The sequence below is a fragment of the Pelodiscus sinensis genome, chromosome 3 (assembly GCF_052426305.1).
Source record: "Pelodiscus sinensis isolate ZL-2025 chromosome 3, ASM5242630v1, whole genome shotgun sequence".
In the NCBI taxonomy this organism is placed as follows: Eukaryota; Metazoa; Chordata; order Testudines; family Trionychidae; genus Pelodiscus; species Pelodiscus sinensis.
In genome coordinates, this window is record NC_143054.1 from 91,168,443 (window position 1) to 91,192,462 (window position 24,020).

General features: G+C 38.7%; 2 protein-coding genes across 9 annotated transcripts in view; both read left to right on the plus strand.

Annotated features, from left to right (window-relative positions):
- Positions 1 to 5,167, plus strand: part of LOC102454699 (uncharacterized) — a 41,708-nt gene extending 36,541 nt beyond the window's left edge. For all 5 annotated transcript variants that reach the window (XM_014581731.4, XM_006139445.5, XM_089777247.1 and 2 more), the window contains 2 exons: positions 694 to 861; positions 1,046 to 5,167. In XM_014581731.4, coding sequence (XP_014437217.3) covers positions 694 to 861; positions 1,046 to 1,249 — 372 coding nt within the window. In that variant the 3' untranslated portion in view covers positions 1,250 to 5,167. The remainder of the gene's footprint in view (positions 1 to 693; positions 862 to 1,045) is intronic.
- An 8,024-nt stretch (positions 5,168 to 13,191) lies between these two features.
- The window catches only part of TPD52L1 (TPD52 like 1), an 82,292-nt gene continuing 71,463 nt past the window's right edge, over positions 13,192 to 24,020 (plus strand). For all 4 annotated transcript variants that reach the window (XM_075924104.2, XM_075924103.2, XM_006139443.5 and 1 more), the window contains exon 1: positions 13,192 to 13,364. In XM_075924104.2, the coding sequence (XP_075780219.1) occupies positions 13,343 to 13,364 (22 nt within the window). In that variant the 5' untranslated portion in view covers positions 13,192 to 13,342. The remainder of the gene's footprint in view (positions 13,365 to 24,020) is intronic.

The window sequence follows — 24,020 nt, forward strand, 5'->3', positions numbered from 1 at the left end:
ACAGAATATGCAGACATCTCCAAAGATGCTGTCAATGGCTTTTGTTCAGCCAGTTGGGAGTTTTGAATTAATAGCACCACTCCTCCCTTCCTTCAGAAATTGGCATGGGTGGTGGGTGAACCGCAGATTTGAGAAAGCTAGCCCCTGGTCAGCTCCCCCAACCCTCTCCCTTTCTTCTGCCAGCCCACCCCTCCATTCTCATGCCCCAGGTCAGCAGAATGCAGACTTGTCACAAAGATAATGGCTTTGTTTGGTAAGGAGGTTGTGAGCTGTAGTTAAACATTCTATTTAAGTTGTAGTTTACTATTCACAGTGCTCCTAGATGGAGGTCACAGACGGAAAGTAACATTTGCTGATCCTGGTTGCATGTGGTAGGTCATAATGAAAACATATCTTTAGGTCTCAGAACTAAGAAAACAAAACTGATTGCAGATGCCTGATCCTAGAGAGCGGTCCCAAGCTCAGAAATCAATCAGTATTGCTTTTTACTTACATTGGAAATTGGCTTTTTTTTAAAAATAAAACAGGGGAGTGATATAATCCCAGATGTTTTCTAAAGATTACATAACAGGAAATTTACTGTGTAAGTAGTCAATTGTATTTGACATTGAACAATACTACAGCTTGTGTGTGCTTGTGCATGTACATAGTTAGCATATAGATCTTGACCCTGGTTTGTTTTACTCCTCTCAGATTCATATTTTGGAACAAGGAAGCATATCTCTTGACTTAAATGTTGCAACATTAAACAGTCGAATAGCTGAAATGAAGGGTATGCTGGACAAAGAGGAACAGGAAAATATTGAACTGCAAAGAGATAAAGCTTTGTTGGTAGATCTTGTATCTAGTTCACAAAACCAGGTAAATTACTTAAAGGTCTCCAAAACTGAATCTTTGTCTTTGATTACTCTGGGTTTTAAAACCAGTGCAATATCATGTGTGTACATATCTGTCCAATAATTCACAAGATTTTAAAAATCTTAAATCACTTTGCTTTTGTTACACCTGACCTCCTTTTTAACTGACTACATTTTTCCCATTCCAGCTTGTTGGCAGGGACAATGAACTCTCGCAAACATCTACTAAGGTGCTGCAGCTTGATCAGGATATTTCAGTGCTAAAAACAAAGCATGTTTTACATCAGTCTCTTCAGTCGGAAAAATGGCAGGAAATCTCCAAAATGGAAAGCTCAATGAGGAAGCTTACCAAATCAATGACAGATGTAGCAGATCACATGGGCAAACATTAGGTTGGGTGGAACAATAAGAGGTGGTATGCTATAGATAGAAAATTAATCCTTTAAATACAACTTGACTTTAATTTCAGTGAGCCATTTGTCTTTATGATCACTTTTGTTTTTAATAAAATTGATTTAAGAGATTTAAATGCTATAAAATACTGCTAATGGAGCAGTTTCTTTTTCACTCTACCACGTAGACATGAGAATGTCTTCATGAAGCCAGTTAACAATATAGATTTGGTTCCCTGAAAGTACCTGAAATCCAATAAATGTAATTGCCAAATATTGTCATTTTGGTGAGTAAATGTCACAGTTTCTCTTTACATGGTAATGAATAAGATTCTATGCATGAAAAAATGAGTGCTAAGTGAGTGAAAAAGATTTCATCCACAATAGGACTTCATAAAATTGTGACTAAAATAACGTATTATTCAGCAGACTGAGTGGCAGCAAACTTGGATCTGTAATACATATCTAGCTAGGATTTTTAATTATGCTTCTTTACAAAAAGAATGACGAAGATTTTCCAAGATGCGTAATGGATTTAGATGCATAGTTCCCATTAAATTTAATCCAGATTTTTTAAACAGTTTTGAAAATCTCATCCTGTATTTTTAAAAAGGCAAATGTACTAATCATGTGTTCTGTTGAGTGAAACATTATATATATGAGAGAGAGAGAGAGATTACTCTGTTGTTTCATGATTTTTTGCCTATATCCTGCCATTAGTGTGTGTTAGAATTTTTAGTCCAAAATATCTGTTCACATAAATTAGAGAGATAAGGTAGGTGAGGTAATATCTTAGTTCCAAGATTTAAAAGCAGAATACTCTCAAGAGCTAAAAGACATGCTGCCACACAACCAAAGTTGACCATCCACCATTCTTACCAGCACAGCATTTTAGACCTCAAGAAGTCAAATTCTCATTCAGCTCCTGCAAGATACATCTCGCAGTGAAAACATCTTTCCACCACCAGGTAGACAGATCGTTGGTGTTTCCTCACTTGCTCACATGTAGATTCCTTAAAGACATTGTGGATCTCTTCATGCATGTGACAACACCCTCTCCATCCTGAAATCTTAACCTAGTTCTCAGGGCTTTGACTAGCCCTCCCTTTGAGTCCATGGCAACTTGCTCTCTCTTACACATGTCCATGAAGACAGCATTTCTTATTGCCATCACTTCAGCTAGGTACAGGAGAAATAGCAAGCCCCGATGACATACCCACCATTCATGGTCTTTTTTAAAGATCAAGTACTGTAAATTAGCAAATATAACACGTGTATAATACGCACTCATGTATCACCCGCAGTTCTTCTATCGTGTGTAAAAAATATATTAGAAAACTCGCGGACGTACATAACCCACATAGACTTCTGCCGCCTTCATAAAAGAATCTGGTGGTCTTGTAGGGATAACATATTAATGTATTAAAAATGTGATTCCCCCAAATGGAAGTGACTCCCCATAATTTGTTCCCCACAACTTAAAGTGTTTAGATTTATTAGGATTCTTCTTCTTATTATTATTATTTGTTAAGATTGTTAAATGTTTAGATTTATGATTATTATTGCCCCTTTAGAATATAATGTATTAGGTCATGTAACTTAGAACTGTTAAAAATATAATCCTATGTAACCAGAAACAGCCCCCCCCCCCTCTGTGCTCCAGGGCAAGCTCAAGTTTGTGCAAGGGGCTGCTTGAAATTGACATTGCAGAGATACATTGTAACAATGCATTGTCAAGCCACTAACTCTGCTATGGGAGCCAAGCCCTGTAATTGACTAAGGCCATTGTTACTTAATTGAGGCCTGTTCTCTTTAAAACATTGTAACTTTATTCAGCACTCAGAGAATGTTTTAAGCAATACCACCCAGAAACTTTCTGTAACTACAACTTTTATTATTATACAAAATACTGTATGAATGTATGTAAGAGAGAGAGAGTGCTTGGATGATGAGTGAATGGTTCTGAGAGGTGCCAGCCTGAGAATACAGCAACAAAGGGCTGAAGAAGGCGTCAGGTGCCAGTGCAACCAAAAGGTGTCAAGTGGAGAAACTGGAGGTCCACCCGATGAGATCACTGATGAGCACCTGGCAGCCACCCTGGAGACATCAGCATGATACAGCAATTTCCATAGACTGGCATAGGAAGAAATTCCTATAAGAACTGGACTAAAAAACTATGGAATCAGAGTCCAAGGTTCTGCTGCCAGCCTACCAGGAGCTTCAGATGCGCATCTGATCAGGACTTCGCTCCCCACTACCATCACTTGTGTACAGAGTACCTGGCCAGTATCCTGTCACAAGCAACTTCCAGGCTGGTAACTATACACAGAACTTGAATGAATGGATGTATGAATGAATGGTTTATATATATATATAAGTGTATAAGGGTTAAGTAGTGTTAGGAATAAGTAGTTAAACAACGTTGTTTGCTTCTATCTTTTCTTTATTTTTATTATTATCTTTACAATAAATGTGGCTTTTTGCCTTATCCCCCTCATAAGATCCTGCTTGCTTTTATTTGGTACAACATTTTGGTGGAGAATGCGAAAGGGGGAATATTGGTAAAAAAGCCTCAGGTATTGTGAACATTAGTGTGCACACAGCTGACTCTACAAAGAGCAGTTCTATTTTTTTTTCTTTTTCTTTCTTTTTATTTTGGTTAACCAAAGCCTGCTGACCTCCAGAGGGTAGAGGCTTCACAAAAGAGCTCATAGTAAAAAGAAGCTACAATTATTGAAATAATTTAGGCTGTAAATAGAAGCTATGGTTATTCATTGAAATAATCTAGGCTGTGTAAGAAGCTACGATTATTCATTGGAATAATCTAGGCTGTGTAACTAGAAGCTACAATTGTTGATATAATTTAGGCTGTAAATAGAAGCTACGACTATTGTTGGAATAATCTAGGCTGTGTAAGAAGCTACGATTATTCATTGGAATAATCTAGGCTGTGTAACTAGAAGCTACAATTATTAAAATAATTTAGGCTGTAAAAAGAAGCTACGATTATTAATTAATAGTCTAGGCTGTGTCACTCGCTGCAAGGGTTCAGGGGTGATAAAGGAAACTACACAAGTATTAAAGATGTTTAAGAAAAGTCCAGGGAAAGCGGTCTCAGAGGGAGGAATAAAGTTTGAAGGAGCTCTAACCTCACCTTTCATAAAGAAATAACACCCTTTAAACAAATCCTTCAGAGATATGGGTACAAGTCCTTGGACAAGCCCTTGAAGATGTTTGTAATATTTTGGACCTAGAGGATAGATTGGCACAGTATATCCTCATGTACAAACCTTCTAATGCTGCCAAAGAAGATGCAGCAGCAATTTGGCTATTATGGGAGGCATGTAATAACAGTTACCTCCACTTAGCTACCTGCAAAGAAGAAAAAAATATCTCTCTGCAGAAAAAGCTAAACCCAAAAGAAAAAGGAAAAAAAAAAACACAAATTCAGTTTAGCTCCTATGAAACCTGTAATGAGGTGTTCCTCAAATTAACTAATTATAAAAATTCAAATAGGAAACTGCAAAATGTAAAAGCCTCTGCTGCAAAAGCAAAAAGTTGGAAATGTCTGTCCCTCAGTACCCAGACACAGTTAGAGTCCCTTAAGGATGAGTACTGAGAGTTAAAGTAGCACTCTCAAAGTTTTCAGGGATATGCTTAAGGAAAAGGACCAGGAGGTGTGGGGTTTAGTGAACAAGGCCACCCTCCTTGCTAACCTGGTAATGGGACAAAGCCTGTGTCCATGGAAAAGGGCCATTCAGCAAGAAAAACAGGATCAGGCCCAAACAAGCAGGCAGGCAAAAGATAGATTAAAGGCCTTGTGGTAAAACTGGGAAAAAGCAGTAAGTACAGGCACTGAAAATCTAAATTCTTAAAACAATACTTACAAAAAGTAATATCTAAAGCAAGGCCAGTTTTCATTTTAAGAAATAAGAAAGTGTTTTTAAAAAAAAAAAAACACAAAAAAGTTAACTCTATAGAGTATGGAAGAAATTGAGCAGTTGTGAAAATGCTAAAATGTTATAGGAAAAGAATTCTTGGCTTCTTTGCAGCCATTCTAAAGGAAAAAGGGGCCCTTTTCCAAAAGAGTGTCTGTAAATAATCCAGGCAAATTTAACTAAAAAACTTCAAGAGGGTACTATTGGGAACTTAACTACCCCCAAATAAATAAAACTGAATGTAATCTTTGTACAGGTATGTAAAAATAGTGTTAAAAATATTCAGAGAATATATGCATGTATCTGTGTGTAAATAGTAGGTGAAGTTTTTAAAATCCAGAACTCCTGTTTTGTAGGTTAGTAAACGGTTTTGTATGCTTAAAACAAATTGGTTTGTTTTGTTTTTAGTAAAGCCATTTCATACCAAGTTGTTTAATAAAAGTATAGGAAAACTCAGTGAGCATAAAAGAAATAGTTACACCCGATGCAAAAATTAATATGGCTAAATAACATTATAAACAAAGAATGCACATTTTCCTGTGACATGCAATGTATATTGTAGAAGGAGGTAAAAACTGGAAACAAATCAAAATCCTGTGAAGGCTCCAGGAGCCACAACAGGTTGTAATTTCCTTTTCAGGTTGCTGTGTGAGAAAGCAGAACTTAAAGTAAAAACTCAAAACTGTAAATCTCTGGCAAAAGTTATTGTGTCCCTTTTTAAGACAAAGCTACAAACAGCTTTTAATCTAAAAGCAAGCCAGAAAGTGTCTGTGGTGCAAATGCCCTAGCTGGCAGCACACAAAAAAATGTTTGCAGGTAAATAAATAGTTTGATTAGCAAACTACCTGAGACCAGAACAAAAAGGGGTCTGCATATGGAAAAATTTCAAGATGGTTTTAAACACACTGGTCTCAAAGCTAAGTTGTCTAAATAAAAGGCATGCTATCACAGGATACTTAAACACCTATTGGTAAGATCCACAGGGCTACTTGTTATTTGAAACTAATGTTCATAAGTAACCCTGTAATAAGTACATGATTTTCTTTAAAAAAAGAAAAAAGAAAAACCTTTAAAACGTTAAAATAATCATTGGAAACACATCTCACACTTAAAACCCTCCCAGCATTATAGTAATAATGCTTCCTGGCTACTCTCTATTCATAACCCTAACACAGCAGAAACTTACTAACTTAGTCTGCTGTATAAGAGAAAAACTAAAGTACACCTCCTAAATTTAATAATTACACAGTGGGGTAATTCACCCACAAGAAGGGGTAAAAACTATTAAAACCTGTTTTGCCTACAAAACAAAAATATTTAACTATAGGAGTAATTGTAAGCAAAGAGACATGAAAGCATATTTGTAAAATAAAAAGAGAAAGTATGTAAATAATAATGCCACCCCCAAAGGGGTAGAAGTATGTTCTTGTTTTGTCTTTCAGAAAATCAGGACAAGCTGGTACCAGCTAAATACCCTACAACACCATGGATGTATTGTTGCAACAAAGATTGTTTTATGTTTTGTGTTTGTCTCATGTCTGTCTGTCTGTCTAACTAACTAGTATACTGTGTTAAAAATAATCTGCCCTAGGCAGGAAAGGTTCAATAAGCATTAAACATTTTAACTGCATTTAGAGAAACCCAGTGTGGATGACTGTGGAGAAATCTCAGAGGAACTGAGGGTTGTTTCAGATGAGGCAAAATCAGCCAGGGAATTTGAGCAGTCTGGCAACCAAGTGACTGGGTATGACCAGCTTGCTGGGAAGTCAGTGTGTTTGGGACAGGAGTGTTCCCAGGGGAGGCACACCCAGTCAGGCCTTTTGTGTTTGAAAGAGGGAGCTTTGCATTTAAAACAACAGGGCAATGGGGCAAGACCTATGTGGCCAAGGAAGGCTGCAGATTTTTCAACCTAAAAACCCAAAATTGTCAGCGTACACTTGGGATGAATTTGTTCCTGCTACTTATGCTAACTTTCATAACCACTGTACTGCAGTTACTAAGAATGTAACAATGTTCAATGTGCAGGATTTTGTACCAAAACCCTGGAAATGGTTAAAAAAATGTACCCAAGAGCACATTGTATGTTCAAAAGCCTTGTAACACTGGTATTTTACTGTTAGTACTTGTAATTAGTGTTGAAGCTTCTCACCTGAGAAAGGGGAATTCCAAAATTGGTGTGTGATGTGAAAAGGGAAACTGAGGCACACCACCAATTTTGTTTTCAGGGCTAAATGCAAGGATGCCTACACTATATGGGATGAGAGCACATAAATTCATGCACTGTTAATTGGGTTTCAAACTGTTGCCCAAGCTGCCCTGGATAAAATCACTATTTTTTCTCTCGCTCTGGGCAAAGTCACCTAACCTGGATAAAGAGAATATTTGTTACATTACAATCACAAACACATGTTGCCTCACAATACCTTCTCTTAAACAGATTAAATACAAAGTGACACTACGAGTATACCAGATATCGTAGTGTCAAAAGGGGGAGTATGTAGGGATAACATATTAATGTATTAAAAATGTGATTCCCCCAAATGGAAGTGACTCCCCATAATTTGTTCCCCACAACTTAAAGTGTTTAGATTTATTAGGATTCTTCTTCTTATTATTATTATTTGTTAAGATTGTTAAATGTTTAGATTTATGATTATTATTGCCCCTTTAGAATATAATGTATTAGGTCATGTAACTTAGAACTGTTAAAAATATAATCCTATGTAACCAGAAACAGCCCCCCCCCCTCTGTGCTCCAGGGCAAGCTCAAGTTTGTGCAAGGGGCTGCTTGAAATTGACATTGCAGAGATACATTGTAACAATGCATTGTCAAGCCACTAACTCTGCTATGGGAGCCAAGCCCTGTAATTGACTAAGGCCATTGTTACTTAATTGAGGCCTGTTCTCTTTAAAACATTGTAACTTTATTCAGCACTCAGAGAATGTTTTAAGCAATACCACCCAGAAACTTTCTGTAACTACAACTTTTATTATTATACAAAATACTGTATGAATGTATGTAAGAGAGAGAGAGTGCTTGGATGATGAGTGAATGGTTCTGAGAGGTGCCAGCCTGAGAATACAGCAACAAAGGGCTGAAGAAGGCGTCAGGTGCCAGTGCAACCAAAAGGTGTCAAGTGGAGAAACTGGAGGTCCACCCGATGAGATCACTGATGAGCACCTGGCAGCCACCCTGGAGACATCAGCATGATACAGCAATTTCCATAGACTGGCATAGGAAGAAATTCCTATAAGAACTGGACTAAAAAACTATGGAATCAGAGTCCAAGGTTCTGCTGCCAGCCTACCAGGAGCTTCAGATGCGCATCTGATCAGGACTTCGCTCCCCACTACCATCACTTGTGTACAGAGTACCTGGCCAGTATCCTGTCACAAGCAACTTCCAGGCTGGTAACTATACACAGAACTTGAATGAATGGATGTATGAATGAATGGTTTATATATATATATAAGTGTATAAGGGTTAAGTAGTGTTAGGAATAAGTAGTTAAACAACGTTGTTTGCTTCTATCTTTTCTTTATTTTTATTATTATCTTTACAATAAATGTGGCTTTTTGCCTTATCCCCCTCATAAGATCCTGCTTGCTTTTATTTGGTACAACAGTCTTTGATGTGGTTGCCACTTGCCAGCTATAAAGATTGAAGATTATGACGTCATGCAGCCCGATAATACTGGGTCTTGTTATTTTATTTTAGTAAACACAACAACATTGCCACTCTTTAAATTATTATTAAATCGAAGATGCTGGTTTTATTATGTTGATCTTGTCTTCCTGTAATATGAGTAAAATAAGAGTAAAAATCAAATTGCATAAGACGCGGACATATATACCCCGCAAGGAGGGGGGAGGGTGGTAGGTAAAAACACGGACAACCCGTGGGCTATATTTGCTAAATACGGTAACTCTAAGGCCATATCTCAAGTTTCTCCTTACTTTCTCTGCATTTTCCATATGGAACACATGTATCTCCCTATTTTCCCCCCCCCCAAAACCACTTTGTGACAACAGGGAGATGATTCTGCATATGCTAGATATATAGTATCTATAGTACTCTATGTAGTAATAGACTCCACTCTGAAATTCCAACCTCCAGTGGTAGGTACTACTTGGATTCACCTACAGTAAACCCATAGGGACATTACTTGAAGAAGAAGAGGAAGTTATCTTGTACAGTAACAATGTTTTTTTGAGATTTGTGTCCCCTTGGATGCTCCACAACTCTCCCTTCTCCCCTCTACTTCAGACTTCTCTATAAGGGCTCTGCAGTCTAGAAGGAAATGAGGTGGTTTTGCCCATGCAGTGCTAGATAGTTTGAGGCAGACCACTAGAGAAGGAGAGCCTATGCGTGGGCTCAACAGACACTGCTACCAAAAAGCTCCGATTAGAGACTCAAAAGTTCACGTATACCTACAGTGAGGTACCCATAGAGGGAACGCATCTCAAAGAACCACTGTGACTATACAAGGTGAGTAACTTCCTTTCTTTTGATATGCATAATGTATAATCATCTAAAGGTAGGATGAAGAGAATAGTGTTTCCAAACACTAGTTTACTAAACATCAAACAGAAATTGAAGACCTGGATAATCTAGGCCATCTCTTGCCACTAGAGGATTTTACCAACACTATCTTTGAATGCATTGTTCTGTCTTACTATTGAAGTGCACAAGTGATGGGACTTACATAATTTTCTATGAGGAATAAATTACATTACAAAACGATGTTTAAAATAGCTCACAAACATCTAGCATATGCAGAATCAAGTGGGGTGGGTGGGTGGAGGGAGCTGATCTAGATGGAGCCTAACAGTGTTCTCATCCTTGTGACTAATACATGACTCCTAATCTTAGTTTATTTTCTCTGAAAATTGTTTTGAACACAATTTGATCCTGTACACAAAAGCCACAAAGAATGTTCAAGATCATTATAGTGTGAATTATGTGTAACCCCATTTTATTAAAAAATTTTAAGCAGAACGCCTTCTGTTGTGCAAAAACACCTACATTGTTTCACTTCTACGAAATGTTTTCCTGGTATTCAGTCTAATTTTTCTTTTGCTTAATGTTATTGTAGATCTATTTTAAAAATTCATACAGTACATATATTCTTCCATGTTGGTGAACAGTACTAAAAATGAGGAGCTTTCCAGAGTCCCACTCCTGCAAAAACTTAAAACTTACTTTTATGTATAGGTTATATGGGACACCTTATGTGCATAAATATTTTCAGGAGTAGGGCCTAAATCTGTCATTGATGACTAACTTCTGTGTTCCAGCCTGGCTGACTATAGGTATATCATTTTATATGTTTAATTTGAATTCATTTGGTCTTATGCAGACACCAGCCATGTGAAAACAAACCAACTTTTTTTCTTACTATTTTTACTTGTAGTACGTAAAATGACTATAGCTAAAAGAAATTAGAAATAAATGTTCTTTTTTCATTTTAATATGTGCATTTAACAGTACTGCATATAACCACTTCCATTATTTTTATCACACTCATTTCCTAATGTGGTTTGTGTGAGTCTTTCACACAGCAACAAGGAAGAAAACATTTTTTAAAACTGTGACCGTAAAACCACCCAAGATGGCAGCAACCCTCAGTAAAATGTCATACATAAAATTACTTTTTAAGGAACTATATCACATTGAGATTTTGAAAATTTTGCCATCCACCACCTAAGACTTTGTCTATGCTACTAAAAGTTTAAAGCACAACCACAGTCACAGGGCACCAAAGCTGTGAGAGAACTCTTTAAGCACTCTTGGTAAATCCCGGACCGGCCCAACCATGTAAGTGAACTAGGCAGTTATCTAGAGTGTCAGGCTTTGAGGAGCACCAAATTAGACAGAAGTAATGTTTTCTCTATTTAAAAAAAATATATATATTAATATGTTATCTACAGGTAAGGGTGTGTGTGTGTGAGAGAGAGAGAGAGACAATCTGTTGGTTCAAGAATTCCTCCCAAATGGTAAGAGATAGGACTGCCAAATTTAGAATGCAGCTTCCTCTTATCATAACTTAAAGCAAGGTTGGTGGTGGTGATGGGGGGGGGGGAGGAGTTGCTGAAGCTCCCCCCCCCCCCAATTAATATGGGGACACATAAAAGCATACAGAAAAGAGAGCCAATCATTAGGCAGGTGAAAGGGGCTGGCTTGGGGCACCCCCTTCCACCATCCAGGATTGCCCCAGTCCCGACTTCCTACCTCTCAGATGCCCTTTAAAGGGGGGGGGGGGCTACAGCTCTCCTTCCCCGATTCATACAGGAACATTTCTGGCTGTTCCCCTTCCTCGTGGCAGGGAAAGTGCACAGTTTGCTTCATGCCTCACTCTGGCTGGGGAGAATGGGGCAGATGTCCCTTGATCAGCCCCACCTGGGGGAAATGCACCCTTCCCCCAGCTGTGCCCACAGGAACCGTAAAGCCATGGAGAGGTACTTCTCACCTTGCCCGAAGGTACTGCTGTGAGAGAGGGCTGGGGTTGTCCTCTCTCCTCAGGGCAGCCTGCATACTGAACCCCTCATCCCAGAGCAATGATTTAAATGAAGAAAACAAAAATTAATTGAGTTAAGGACCTGAGCAACACCACTTAAATCTTCTAGTCTCTTATAAACAAAAGTATCAAGTATTGTACTTGTAAAAGAGTACATCACACCCATGTCAGAAGATGAGTTATATTATTTATTTCATGTTTTGGAGCATGTCTGTTGCCTGTGCAATTTGTGAGGGTTGGGTCTGCCAGTTCAGTCTGTCTCCATAGCCTAGTTATGGCCAGTCATACAACTGAGTCACTGTTGCTTGCTGCTTAATGAAAGCCAGTCAGCAACCCACAACAGCTGTTCTGCCATGTTACAAGCTGTGATCCTGAAGTTGCTGTGCCCACAAAGAATTTGTATTGTGTTGGACTTGATTAAAATTGCATATTTATTGTAGACTATTATTGTTAAAATAGTAAAGACCTGATTTTCAAACACCTGACTGCTAATGTAAACACATACCACTTAAAATATACACTCATTTCCATTCTAATTGCAATAATTTTCAATAATAATAAACATTCTTGCCTTCTGATAAATTTTTAGTTTTACATGAACACCAAAATGATAAATTACCAGATTTATGTTATTATGATGTCATCACATGCACAATAATTCACCAGGAAAGGTTTCAGTAGGTATAGAGCTACATGCTCTATTGCCCCATGGCTTTGCAAATGAATAATTTTTCTTTTTCCATGTGTTATTTTCTTCATATTTAATCACTCTCACTGATCATTTTGATTCGCTTATCTTTTAGTTTAACCTAAATAATATTCTACATTATTATTGTTCTCTATTTTGGTAACTTAGTTTAAACAGTCACAACATTTTTCAGAAGATTAACACCATGGCAAATAAAAAGAAACCATATGTGGTATCCTAAAAGAAAAAAAAAATTCACTGTTGCTTAGTGTATGACTGGGAGATGAGGATGGGGGTCAGGGGGAGAAATAACAATGTACTTCTCTGCTATTTTTGGTGTTACTTGTAACAATAATACATTACAAATCCTACAGGAGTGTGATTTGTAAATGGATAGTATCTCTTTAACACATTCATTGCAAATTGTAGAATTCATGTTCAGCATGTCCCTAAACAAAGATAGATCCTTTACCTGGCTTGAAACAGATTGAGAGAGCAGGTGCAATGCCAACTCTCACACCCAGCACAGGTCCCTTCTCTGCAGGTTTGCTCTATTTCTGTCCAGTAACAGTCTTTTCATCACAAAAAAAAAAAAAATCCCCGCCTGGGGATCCTATGGCTTCGCAGCTGTTTCTACTCAAGGCCGGAGTGGAAGCCCTCGGGAGAGGGGGAAAGGGCCGCCCGCGCCTGGCCCAGGTGAGCAGCAATAGTGCAGTGCGCTGCTCGCCGTGTTCTGCGTGCGGGTCTGGCCGCTAGAGGGCGTGGGGTTGCGCTCCTGGACTCCAGGGGAGGAGGCGGGGGCAGCTGGAAAAGAGGTAACTAGAGGCCGGACCACTGGCGGCGGCTCCTGCAGCAGCTCTGAGCCCTTTCCCTGCACACCGCGCGGTGCGCTGGGCGCCAGGCAGCGGCTCCGTCTCACCCTCGGCTCGTCCTTCCAGTCCCCTGGAGAATGGAGGCGCAGCAGGCACAAGGTCAGTCCCTGGGAGGGCAGCAGAGACCGCAGGAGGCTGGAGCTTTGGGGTGGTACTTGGGAGTCACTTTGTTGTTGGCTCTCTTCACATTTCCCTTGTGGGGCGGCGTGTCCGGGCTCCCGAGGGAGGAATCTCACCCCCCTGGATCCAGGGACGTGCAGCTTTTGCTTTCTTCAGCCTTGGGAGCTCTGCCTGAGCAAGGGATGCTCCTCAGACCCACCCCTGCAAACAAACAGCCCCCTTCTCGCAAGTCAAACAGCGGGCACCTGGGGGTTAAGGGAGGCTACTGCTGCTGTGTTTATGCTTCTCCCGTATGGGAGAGGAGAGCACCTTCCTACCCCTTAGCAAAACAGCTACAGGTTGGATGTAGCATTAGGTTTGGGCTGGTTTACAACAAAGTTGAGGAGATCTGAGTTGCTTTATATGTGAGTAGGAACGAGACTGTTCTTAAACACTGGCAAATGCTTTTCGTTTTATTTTCTTTTTCCTTATAATTTGCTATGGTCCTCTGCATTATCCTATACTCTATATCAGGATAAACTTAAAAAAACAACAGTCTGGTAGCATTTATAGACTAACAAAACATGTAGATGGTATCATGAGCTTTTGTGGGCATAGCCCACTTCTTCAGATGACCAGTAACTGAACATGCTACCTGCCTGGCCCTGCGGCTTCCAAACCATTGTGAGGCTTTCTTTATTCCTTACGCCCAATCCATTTCACAGATAAATCATTTGTGCTTTAGTCCATCTTTTATTAACCTGTTCACTGGAACTTTAATGGTAAATCCAAGCCTGTTGGCCACAGCAGAAAGGTTTGGAGGATGGTGAAGGAAGCCCATTCTGCTGAATAACGGAAGACTTTATTTACCTCTTAGGGATTAAATAGTGCTCAAAATACATTCTGGGTTCTTATGTCACTAATGACATGCATGTCTGTCTTGTTTAAAAGCGGGAGGAGGGAGTGATTGCATTATCTCTCCAAGGCTTTGGAGGGATTGCTGTATAACTGGACCCAGAACGTAGTGTCCTGAGAGCTCCTTTGAAAAAAACCCTCTCCCTATCTTCATGTGTCCTGGTTCCAGATCTATTTCTTCTGGGATCACCATTGTACTGTCTCGCAACTCTGAATTCTGCTTCTCTTCATTATTTCTAGACACAGTAAATGTAGTACAGCAACATATTAAGTGACTTTTTAAAAAGCAAAGCACTATGTTTATTTAAAGCATTAGTTATACAAATAATCCTCTGTTTATACCAGAGCCTTCATATTCACAGGTCACTTCTTTCTGAGCTTTCTCGACATAGAGAAATTATAATCCTGGTCTTGTGACACTCCCAATGCCTGTATGAGTTGCACACAATAGGCCAGATCATGCCATCAGTTTTTAAACAGAGAGCTCAGCTGAAGTCAGTGGGGAGTTCTGTTTTAAAACTGATAGCTTAATCTGTCCCGAGATATTTGTGTTAAGTTTCTCTGTATACAGTTTTAGTTAAAAAAAAAAATAATTAAATACAGTATTACCAGTAGTGTTATCACAGGGTCAAGTTATATAAAGTATAACTTACACTGGGTAAAATTCATCACTGTGAGGAAAAGCCAGTTTATTTTGAAGGTTTATGCAGGATTTAAGAGGGGGGGGGGGCAAGATAAAGCCTCCTGCACAAAGATGAATTTCACTTTCTTTCTAACTCCCATTGGCTTTTTTGAGAGTTGAGGAATCTCAGCATGGGGACTTCTTAACCACAAGGGCAAGTACAATCATTTCACTGAGACTGGCATGTTTAGACAACATGATTTAATAGGTAAAGACAGAGAAACAGGAGGGTGAAATTTAATGCAGTAAATATAGGCTGCTTTGAAATTTAACGTAATTATATTAAACAGGTGTCCTGAAGGAAAGCAAATATTGATTGTGAACAGGATTGTATCTATGTCCTTGGAGTAAAACAAAGGGGAATTTGGCCTTTGTTTAGTTTTTAAGGAAAATGGTTACATGTCATTGTAGTTAGTGTTTGGTGTCTCCTGAAGAGCGGGAATTCTCAGGCAAAATCATGTTCTGTTTGCTATTATTACAGAAGCTGATCAACAAAGTTATTGGAGTGAAATAGCACAGCTCCTGGACTTTTGTAATGCTCTACATTGAGGTTGCAATGTAATATAGTTTATTTTGTATCTTTATTTCCTGAATATATCTTAACCAAACATGGTATTTGTAATCCCGTTTGTTGAAGAGCTTGATATGACAGCACACTTTATTCTTTTCCTGCTTTGTAGGGTCTGTGTAAATGGCCCGGTTTCAATTTGTCACTTTATGCTGTAAAATATTTACTTTCTACTATGGTAATGTTCATGGGACAATTTAAAAAGTGCAATAATGTATATTACTAAAATGTTTCAGCCAACAGCTTTTCATAATAAGGATGTAATAGTGTAATCGATTAACCAATAAGCAAATGCTTATAGGTTGTTAATGCTAATTGGTTAATGCTATGGAATACATACATTCTCTCCCCTCCCCCCACAAGTAAATTTTTTAGAAGGCTGGTTAGCAGCCCTGCTCAGTCCTGGCTTGTGTCGTACCTAAGACCTGCCCGTGCTACAGCTCTGCATTTAAAGTGTATTATGTGCCAGGCAGGCAGCTCGACTCAGTTCCAGCTCGCATCAGGTCTAGGAGCTCTCATACCCCTTTGAAGAGGGGCTGCTGCCACTTTGTGCTGCTGTTTCTGTATCAGAAGCAACAGTGCAGGGCAACAGGCAACCAGTCTGTGAGGAGAGCTGGTTTTTAAACTGGTTCCCCTTGCAGACCAGCTCCTGCCTGGCACCCCATGCCTCTGATGCAAAGGCAGCAGCATGGAGTGGCAGGGGGCTCCTCGACTGTGGGACCAGAGTGCACTGGCTGTTGGCCCTGCCCTTGGGGACTATAGAATACTCGAGTAACCGATAAGAATTCATGAGGTTAATCAACTATTCATTTAACCCATATTTAACATCCTTATTTCATAATAGTCCCCTTGCTGCTTGCTGCCATGAAAGAGATTGTCCTTGTCACGCTGGTCTTTTACTATGCCTGTTAGTGTTGAATGCATGTTGGGTAGAGAGATTAAATTAAGCCATTTCATGTTGCTTAGTTTTGTTCTGTTTGTGATTTATTTTTAGCCCTGAGTGTGGCTGGGTCTTAGTGCACAGATGCATTTTATGAAATGTACATGGTTATGAAAAAAAATTGCAATTTGTTAATAAGAAAACATACAGGTGTGAGATGCCCCAAGGTTTCAGTAACTTTTTTTTTAAGGTTATGCTTTTTTCCCCACTGTTGTGTGTCATTTTTGTCTCATTCTCCCCCAGGATAGAATCCAGGGTGTGTGTGGTTTTTACTTACACACACACACACACACACACACACACACACACACACACGAAAATATATAATATTTAATATGCAAATAGAGACCATGCTAAAGCTTCATAGCACTTGTATTCCTGGAAATCCTTTTATTCTGATATCTCCCTTCTCTTTTCAGACCTAACTTAACCCTCATTATTGCAGTTACAGACTTCAGCCTAATCATCAGCAGAGAACTGAACTTCCATGCTTTTAGCACAATGAGATTCAATTAGAGACACTTAAATACAGGCCAGAAAATTGAATATTTTGAGTCATGAAGATTCACAGAGCAATTTTTCAGGACGTTGCTACTATTTTGTTAGTTACTTGCTAAAGCTGTATACTGTGGAAAAACCCTAATGTATCTGATTAAGCATCAGGAAAAAATATGGACATGTTTTAATGAGTATGAAAGGACCTTTAGATGACCAAAGAAGTGAATTCTGACTAGTTGGTTTCAACATGCACTTCTGGGAGACTCTATTCTGACTTAAAAAAAAATATTCACAAATGCCCCATTATTTAACAGCTTTCAGGAAATTAAATGACGTTTCAAGTATTTCTTTCTACACAGTCTAGTTCTTTGTTCCATGTTATGTTGTCACTGTGTAGGGGTGACATAATTCAGTAAAATGTGCAATAAGTCAAATACAGGTATATGACCATAAAATGTAATAGGGCCAAGGGAGTTAGCCACCATCTTCTGCAAATCTGCATGTACTATATGCTGCATGTACTATAGGCAGACTATCTGAATTCAAGCTTTTAATGGGCTCTGTGAATCTTCATGAAACTGCAAAAGCTATAATAATAGTTATTATTATTATTATTATTATTATTGTATTATCAAAGTTTCTGGTGGTCTTGGCTAAGCTCAGCACTCCATTTTTAGGCACTATACAAACACATAAATCAATAAGAGACTACTTGTTCCCCAAAGATCTTACAAACCGAATTCCTAATCACATGCTTAACACTAAGCATTAGTGTAGTACCACTGACTTAACCTTAAGCACATCCTTAATCTCATTTAAGTGCACAGAAAAGCATTTGTAGGTTTGGGGCCAAGACAAGACCATAGGAGAGAGACTGAGAGAAATTATTAGGATCCTTCTTTTTAGTTTAAGCAAGTATTTATTAATAAAAGCCCACAAAGCTAGAAAGTAATGCAGATGTTCTAAATAATAAATATCATAAAATACGAATCTTTCTTCACCCAATCTTTAAACCCCTCTCTGCTTTTATTTTTCTTGACTTTCTCTCTATATAAGCACAGGTTTGATGCTGGGAACATCCCATTAAGTAATGGCATTAAGTGCTGAAAATACCTGGAGTTCTTAATACCTATTTTCCAAATAGTCTGGATTCAGAAATTGGGATATTTTCAGAGATTGAAGAGTCTGAGTAGACTAAGGACTTGTGTCTGGAGAGTCAGGCCTGCTTTTCCACCTCCAATTCCCTTCATGTAATAACAATCTTATTGTTTCTATCTAGTTCACTTTCCCATCCTAAATCTCCTGAAATTAGTGTCCCATGAATCCCTTCTGTCCCTCTCCCTAAACTGAGCAGTTTACTTTTCCTTCTCTTGTACCTTCTAACACAGCAGGTGTTTAACCTTTTACTCTCTGCAGTCCTCTTTTGATTTCTTCTCTGATTAAACTTTGTTTGTTGTTCAGCTGTGTGCACTTCGGCGCCATCTGGCGTTGCATATGCACGGAATACTTTTCAGGGGCCTTTGAGGCATCTTAGCAACTGACGCAAAAGATTTGAGGTACATGAAGGTACTAGATGGTAAACAAGAAAGTCCCTTCATAACAAACAATGGATGAGAGTGCCATTTTCCTTGCTCATTACAGTAAAGTGCTGCCAGAATTGTAAAGACTTCCTTTAATATTTGTCACTCAGCTGGTGATGTGTGACATCCACTGGGCAGAAGATTCCTCTATCTCAGTCCCTTGAAATACACAAATCAATGCCATTTTTTCCCCACCTGCATCCTGTCTTTTGGGCTATGTCTAGACTACATCCCTCTTTCGAAAGAGGGATGTAAATTAGACAGATCGAAATTGCAAATGAAGCTGGGATTTGAATTTCCCGCTGATGGAGAATTTTAATCCGAGGGTTCGGATGGGGGTCCAAGCCCCTGTCCCAATCTATTCCAGACACCCTTCTTAAACAACCAGCTTTGTTTAGGAGTGCATTCCAGGGAAAAATCTCCAGGATACACTCAGGAAAGTTTTGCAATTTCCCAAACAAAAGGCAATGTCTTTTGTACTATCTGAGATGGTAATCACTCCTTTCCCACTGACCACTTACAGTTGCACGCATAGACAGGTCATGCCTTTGGCACCAAATCACCTCCAATCATTACCTACCCTCTCACATTCCCTTCTCAGGCCTTACAACAGGCTCATACCAGTAAAACAGGTTTATACCAGTTTCACCTATCCCTCTCGTTGCAACCTGTGACCAAGCACATACCTCTTTGCAAAGACCAGGCTTTACATCCAGGTCATACTGACAACAAATTAATTTTATCCTTCACTGCGCTTCAGTTGCACAATGGCAGCAGCGCGTTCTTTCGAAAATTGGTATTTCGAAAGTGAAACCACCGTCTAGACATAGTTCTTTAAAAAAAACAACACTTTTTTTTTTTTTTGGAAAGATTCTGTAAACCTCTTTTTTGAGGAGTTCAGGCTCTTTTGAAAGGTTTTTTTTTTTTCAACTGTGTCTAGATGGCGGTTTCATTTTCGAAATACCCATTTTCGAATGAACGCGTGGCTGCCATTATGCAACTGAAGCACGGGAAATTCAAATCCCAGCTTCATTTGCAAGTTCGATCTGTCTAATTTACATCCCTTTTTTGAAAGAGGAATGTAGTTTAGACATGCCTTGGTTTCCTATTTTTTAATCAGTTATCAGTTCATGAGGATCCTCCCTCCTATCCCATTACTGCTTACTTTCTTAAGAGCCTTTAGTGAGGGACCTTATCAAAGTCTTCCTGAAAGTCTAAGTACACTGTATCCACTCGATCCTCATTGACCACATTTGTTGACCCTTTCAGAAGATTCTAATTGGTGAGGCACGATTTCACTTTATAAAAGCCATGTTGACACTCTCCCAACAAATTATCTTCATCTGTGTGTCTAATAATTCTATTGCCTATTATAATTTCAACCAACTTCCCTAGTTCTCCAGTTATGCTTTCCAATTTATAATTGCCAGAATTGCTTCTGAAGTCTTTGTTTGGTTTTTTTTAATTGGCATGACTGTAGCTATTCATTTATCTAGTACAGAAGCTGGTTTAAGTGAGGGGTCACATCCCACAGTTAATATTTTTGCAATTTTATATTTGAGTTCCTTCCTTCATAACACTTGGGTGAATACCAACTTGTCTTCCTGACTTATTTCTGTTAAATGTATCAGTTTGTTCCAAAACCTTTACTTTAGTCTGGGACAGTGCCTCAGATTTGTCATCTAAAAAGAATGACTCAGATGTGCAAATCTCCCTCATCCTCTGCAGTGAAGGCCAATGTAAAGAATTCATTTAGTTTTTCCACATTGGGCCTTATGTTTCTTGAAAGCTCCTTTAGCACCTCTATTGCCCAGTGGCCCACTGATTGTTGGGCAGGTTTCCTGTTCTGATGTGCTTACAAAAATAGCTGTTTAGCTTTTAGCTTTTGAGTCCTTGGCAACTTACTCTTCAAATTATTTTTTTTTCATCTTCTTAATTATTCCTTTACATTTGACTTACCAGAGTTTAGGCACCTTTTTGTTTTCATCAGTAGGATTTAACTCTTGCTTTTTACATGATGCCTTTTTGCCATTAATCACTTCATTTACTTTGTTTAGACCATGGCGGCATTTTTTTTTATTTTGGTCCCCTATGCTTTTTAATTTGGAGTATACAGTACTTGGCTCTCTCATTACAATAAGTAATTTCTTCTTCAGGTATTCTCACCTTCTCATTACTGTTAGAGGTGAGCCACATCCACCCTGATTTAGTTAGCGCTGATGTTGCACTCCCATTTTTGTATCCCTGCCTTCCTTTTGCTTCAGATATCTGAGGAAGTTGTATCTCATGAAAGTTTATTTCCTAATAATTTTGTTAGTCTTTAAGGTACCACTAGACTCCTTTCCTTTTCTTCTTTTTTTAAATTCCCAGACTGGCCCACAGGGATTGTTCTGTAACTATCACAGAGAAGTTATATAATTGTGAAATGAAAGGACAATGGTCTATGTGAATGGAAGAGGTCCACAAAACTGTTTATAAAGATATGGTCCATGCTATGAGAGTTTGATTTCCTCTATCCTGGAGCAGGTGTTTTCTCCACAAGGCAGGCCATAGTTTCAACCCACTATTGAAGAGAAGCAGTTTTCAAGGCCTTACAACATATCTTCCTGTCAGAAAAATCAGTACCAGAGGCTGGCCATGCATTTTCTCAGTGTAATTTATTGTATTTGCACATGTATGTTAATCTGTACACTTACATTTTCATGGTAGCACAAAATTATAGGTTTTAAGCATTTCTTTTGTTTTTATCAATTTAAATTTCTACAGTTGCAGGGAAGAGGTCAGACAGTAATTATTTAATGACAGTAGACTCAAGGCTCACAGTTAAAGCTTTTTAACGGTAAAAAGACACATTGTCAAAACATACAAATTATTCTTAAACTTGGATTTAACATTTGCAAACAGCATTTTTCTAACTTCCCCACCTTGTAATTTTCTGTTATTGCTGGAAACATAGTTTTGTTGGTTTGATTACATGAAATTGATGTTTATCAACATTTACCAATAACAGTATAGTCCTCCCAAGTCTACCTACACACTAGTCCTTGAACAGATTTGGCTTGCAAGTAAACCACTCTTTGAGCAATCTTATCAAGAACCTCAGTACTTGGCTCTTGAGAAGCAACTGTCCCCCAATAATTGACTCTAGGTAAAGACTGAAAGCAAAATATCCTGCTGCTTACAGTTTCCCTCTGGGATAGCAACACAAAACTAACAGCAATGCACCAGGTCTTCAAAGGCTGGATCATTCTTGCACAATAAGAAAAATAATTTGTAAAACCAACAGAGCCAGCTGGTGACATCTGCTATAAAACATGCCCTGTACAAGACAGCCTGCAATGACTTCAGAAGTTCAAAGTGACTATGGTGGTGATTCCCTACATCTACTGTAGTTGCTAGATACTGCTGCAGCTTGATTGCTACATATCTCCTTCAAGAGCTATCATTAATGTAGTTTGGATTAGGTTAGCTTGTGCTTTGATTTTAAATGTGGGACTTCTAATCATAAACTCACCTTTGTCCTCAAAACTTTTAGCTCCTGCACTGTCTGTGGGCCTTGCCTCAATCATTTGGCCCACTGAGATGAAGGAAGGCTACTCATGCAGCCCATTCATTAGTCTTGACTGTAAGCCATTTATGAGGGATTACTTTCTTAGGGACAGAGATAAATAGCTCATAGATAACTTACCAATTAATCTTTAAGTTCAGGTGTGGAGGTCACTCTGTTTCAATTTTGGAAGAAAAGCCAGCCTTAGGAATTTTATTAAAAATTCCTAAGACAAATTTAATATTAATCAGAATTCATCTGAAACTATTGTAAATCTTACTAAACAAATTAAAATTGGGATTGAGTTAACCAATAAAATGGCAACAGGGCATGAAACTGACAGATTAAATTATTGGATGAATGTAGTCAAGACATTAACAAACACATAATCAATTCTTATATGTTACTATCCCAGATTACTTTAAGGTTGCCATTTATTGAATGCATTCTATAGTTTACTCTCTTCATTAATCTAGTCTGATGGGTAGCCATTTTAGTCTGTATCTGTAAAAACAAACAGGAGTCCCATGTCACCTTAAAAGACTAACAGATTTATTTGGGCATAATATTATTAGTTAATCCTTAAAATGCCACAGGACTCCTTGTTGTTTTTGCTGATTAATCTAATCACTGTAATGAGTGCCTGGAAAAGTACAACAAACTCTGAGAATTTTAAGGAATAAGGATCATTAACTTTCTGTGGTCTTGATTCACATTTAGGATGTAATAGTATAGTGGATTAACTGATAAGCAAAAGCTTATCAGTTAATGCTATAGACTACACACATTTCCCTCCCTCCTACTCCACCCCACAAGTAAATGTTTTAGCAGACTGGACAGCAGCCTGGCTCAGTCCCAGCTTATGCTGGGTCCAAGACTTACCCCCTGCTGAGGCTCTTCATTCAAAGTACATTAGGAGCCAGGTGGGCAGGCAGCCTGGCTCAGTTCTGACTCATGACAGGTCCAGGAACTCAGACCCGTCCCTCTCCCAGACAGGGGTTGCTGCCACTCCATGCTGCTGCCTCTGTATCAACAGCAGCAACACAGGGCAACAGGCTTTTAAACTGGCTCCCCTCACAGACCAGCTCTCACCTGGCACCCTGCGCTGCTGCCTTTGATACAGAGGCTAGAGCGTGGAGTGGCAGGGGACTCCTTGGGAGGTGGGGGTAGAGTGCACTGGCTGCTGGCCCCACCCCCAGAGACTATAGAATAATCCAGTAACTGATAAGAATTCATGAGGTTAGACCATTCAGTTAACTGATATTTAACATTCCTAGCTCACATGCTTATTTTTCACATGCATCAATTTGAATCAGCTGAGAGTGTGGCCCAAAGTAACTGTCAATTTTGAGATAAGTTCCTCCCTCCCCCGATGTTTCCCTATTTTAGCTTCCCCTACATTAATATAATTCTAGTCTAATTTGATTCTTTTCTTCGTGTGTTTTATACAAATCATGCTGATCTGTTTCTTTTTTTAAAAACTTTTTTTAGATTTGAAATCTGTCTTGTAGAACAATGGCACTTACTTTTTTTCATCTCCGATCATTAAGCTACGATGCCAACTTTTCTCTGTTCCTGGTTATAGAAAAGGACAATAACCTTCTATCTGTGATATGATTTTTCTTTTTTCTTGATCCCAAAAGAAATTATGAAAAATAATCAATAAATAGCAGTGAATGATAAAATACTGTTATTACGTTCACTATTGATATTATGGAAAGAAGCCTATGCCATCTTTACTTTATTTCAACATTTTACAGTAATTGCTTTATAATATCATGCCTACAATTTAAAAAGCAAAGTCATCCTTATTCCTTCAGGCAGACAAGAGTACTATACCATGCAGAAAGCATTAGACATGATTGCATGAGATGTTGAAGTCCATGCATGATTAATACATACACTGGATATTTAAGAAAATGGCTT